This window comes from Kryptolebias marmoratus, linkage group LG14, assembly GCF_001649575.2.
Source record: "Kryptolebias marmoratus isolate JLee-2015 linkage group LG14, ASM164957v2, whole genome shotgun sequence".
In the NCBI taxonomy this organism is placed as follows: Eukaryota; Metazoa; Chordata; class Actinopteri; order Cyprinodontiformes; family Rivulidae; genus Kryptolebias; species Kryptolebias marmoratus.
Window position 1 is genome coordinate 23,884,308 of NC_051443.1, and position 1,066 is coordinate 23,885,373.

General features: G+C 42.9%; 1 protein-coding gene across 1 annotated transcript in view; it reads right to left on the reverse strand.

Annotated features, from left to right (window-relative positions):
- niban2a (niban apoptosis regulator 2a) overlaps window positions 1–1,066 on the reverse strand; it is a 29,547-nt gene that overhangs the window by 3,290 nt on the left and 25,191 nt on the right. The window contains exon 12 of the mRNA XM_037979526.1: window positions 416–523. Coding sequence (XP_037835454.1) covers window positions 416–523 — 108 coding nt within the window. The remainder of the gene's footprint in view (window positions 1–415; window positions 524–1,066) is intronic.

Below are 1,066 nucleotides of genomic sequence, written 5' to 3' on the forward strand. Positions count from 1 at the left end.
AAGAAGAGACTAGACCGCAGAAACGGTGGAGAATCACTTTAGAAACAATAAATATTGGGTTAAAGTTGCGGGAAAGTTGCGATTTCGCGGGGTTTGCTTGGTTTTGCGTTAATAGTAGCGATCGCAACATCGCAAAATCCTGGAGTGTCTGACAGACGTCTCTCTACAGGTCATCGACACGACGCTTCAGTTAAAAGCGATACGTCTCTGCGTGCCTTTGATGTGTGACAGAGTAAACAAATAAACAAAAATTATAGTTATTTATTTGACAAAAGATGTGCTGGAAGAGCACGAACAGATTCGTCGGCGCCATTAAAGAGACACACGGACAGAAACATTCCCGCTCAGCCTTCAGGCGATGATGAACACACTCATCGCGCCTACACACACACACACACACACACACAGTACTCACAGGTGTGCAGACGGGTGCGAGCTGCTGCAGCATGTAGGGGATGATGATCTGCAGTAAAGCCTCTCTGAAGAACTTTTTGCGCACCGTGCTGCTGTCGTAGTCATATTTCTGCCGGGAGGGGGGGAGATTTTAAAAACACACAGACGTGAAGCCACCTCTACCGTTTCACTCCGAAAACAAACCGTATTCAGTTAGAAAAGTGACTCTAAGGCGACACTTTAAAAGCCTTCAGTTTTCTCAAAAAACGACAGTTCGTCTTACAATCCGGAGCGGAAAATACAGTAAAAGGTTCTCATCGCAAAGCCGTGACGAACCAGCCCCGAGAAACCAAAAACCTGCAGGATTTCCTTTCCTCGTATTGACGGTTAACGAGGCTTTAAATCAGGGGTGTCAAACCCAGAGACGCGAGGGGGCCAAAATTAAAAATGTGGTCGAAGACAAGGGCCAATCACAATCAATATTTATTAAAAATGACATAAATTAATTAGTTTTAGATGTTTTATGTCAAATCATTCATATAGAAATATCAATGACCTTTTCCCAGTTACAGATTATACAGAATTTAGAGCAAACAGACTTTAATGAACACAGACAAATAGATCAAACTTCAAAAAGCTCATCATTAGCTGTCATTTCTTACGCCTCACTCAA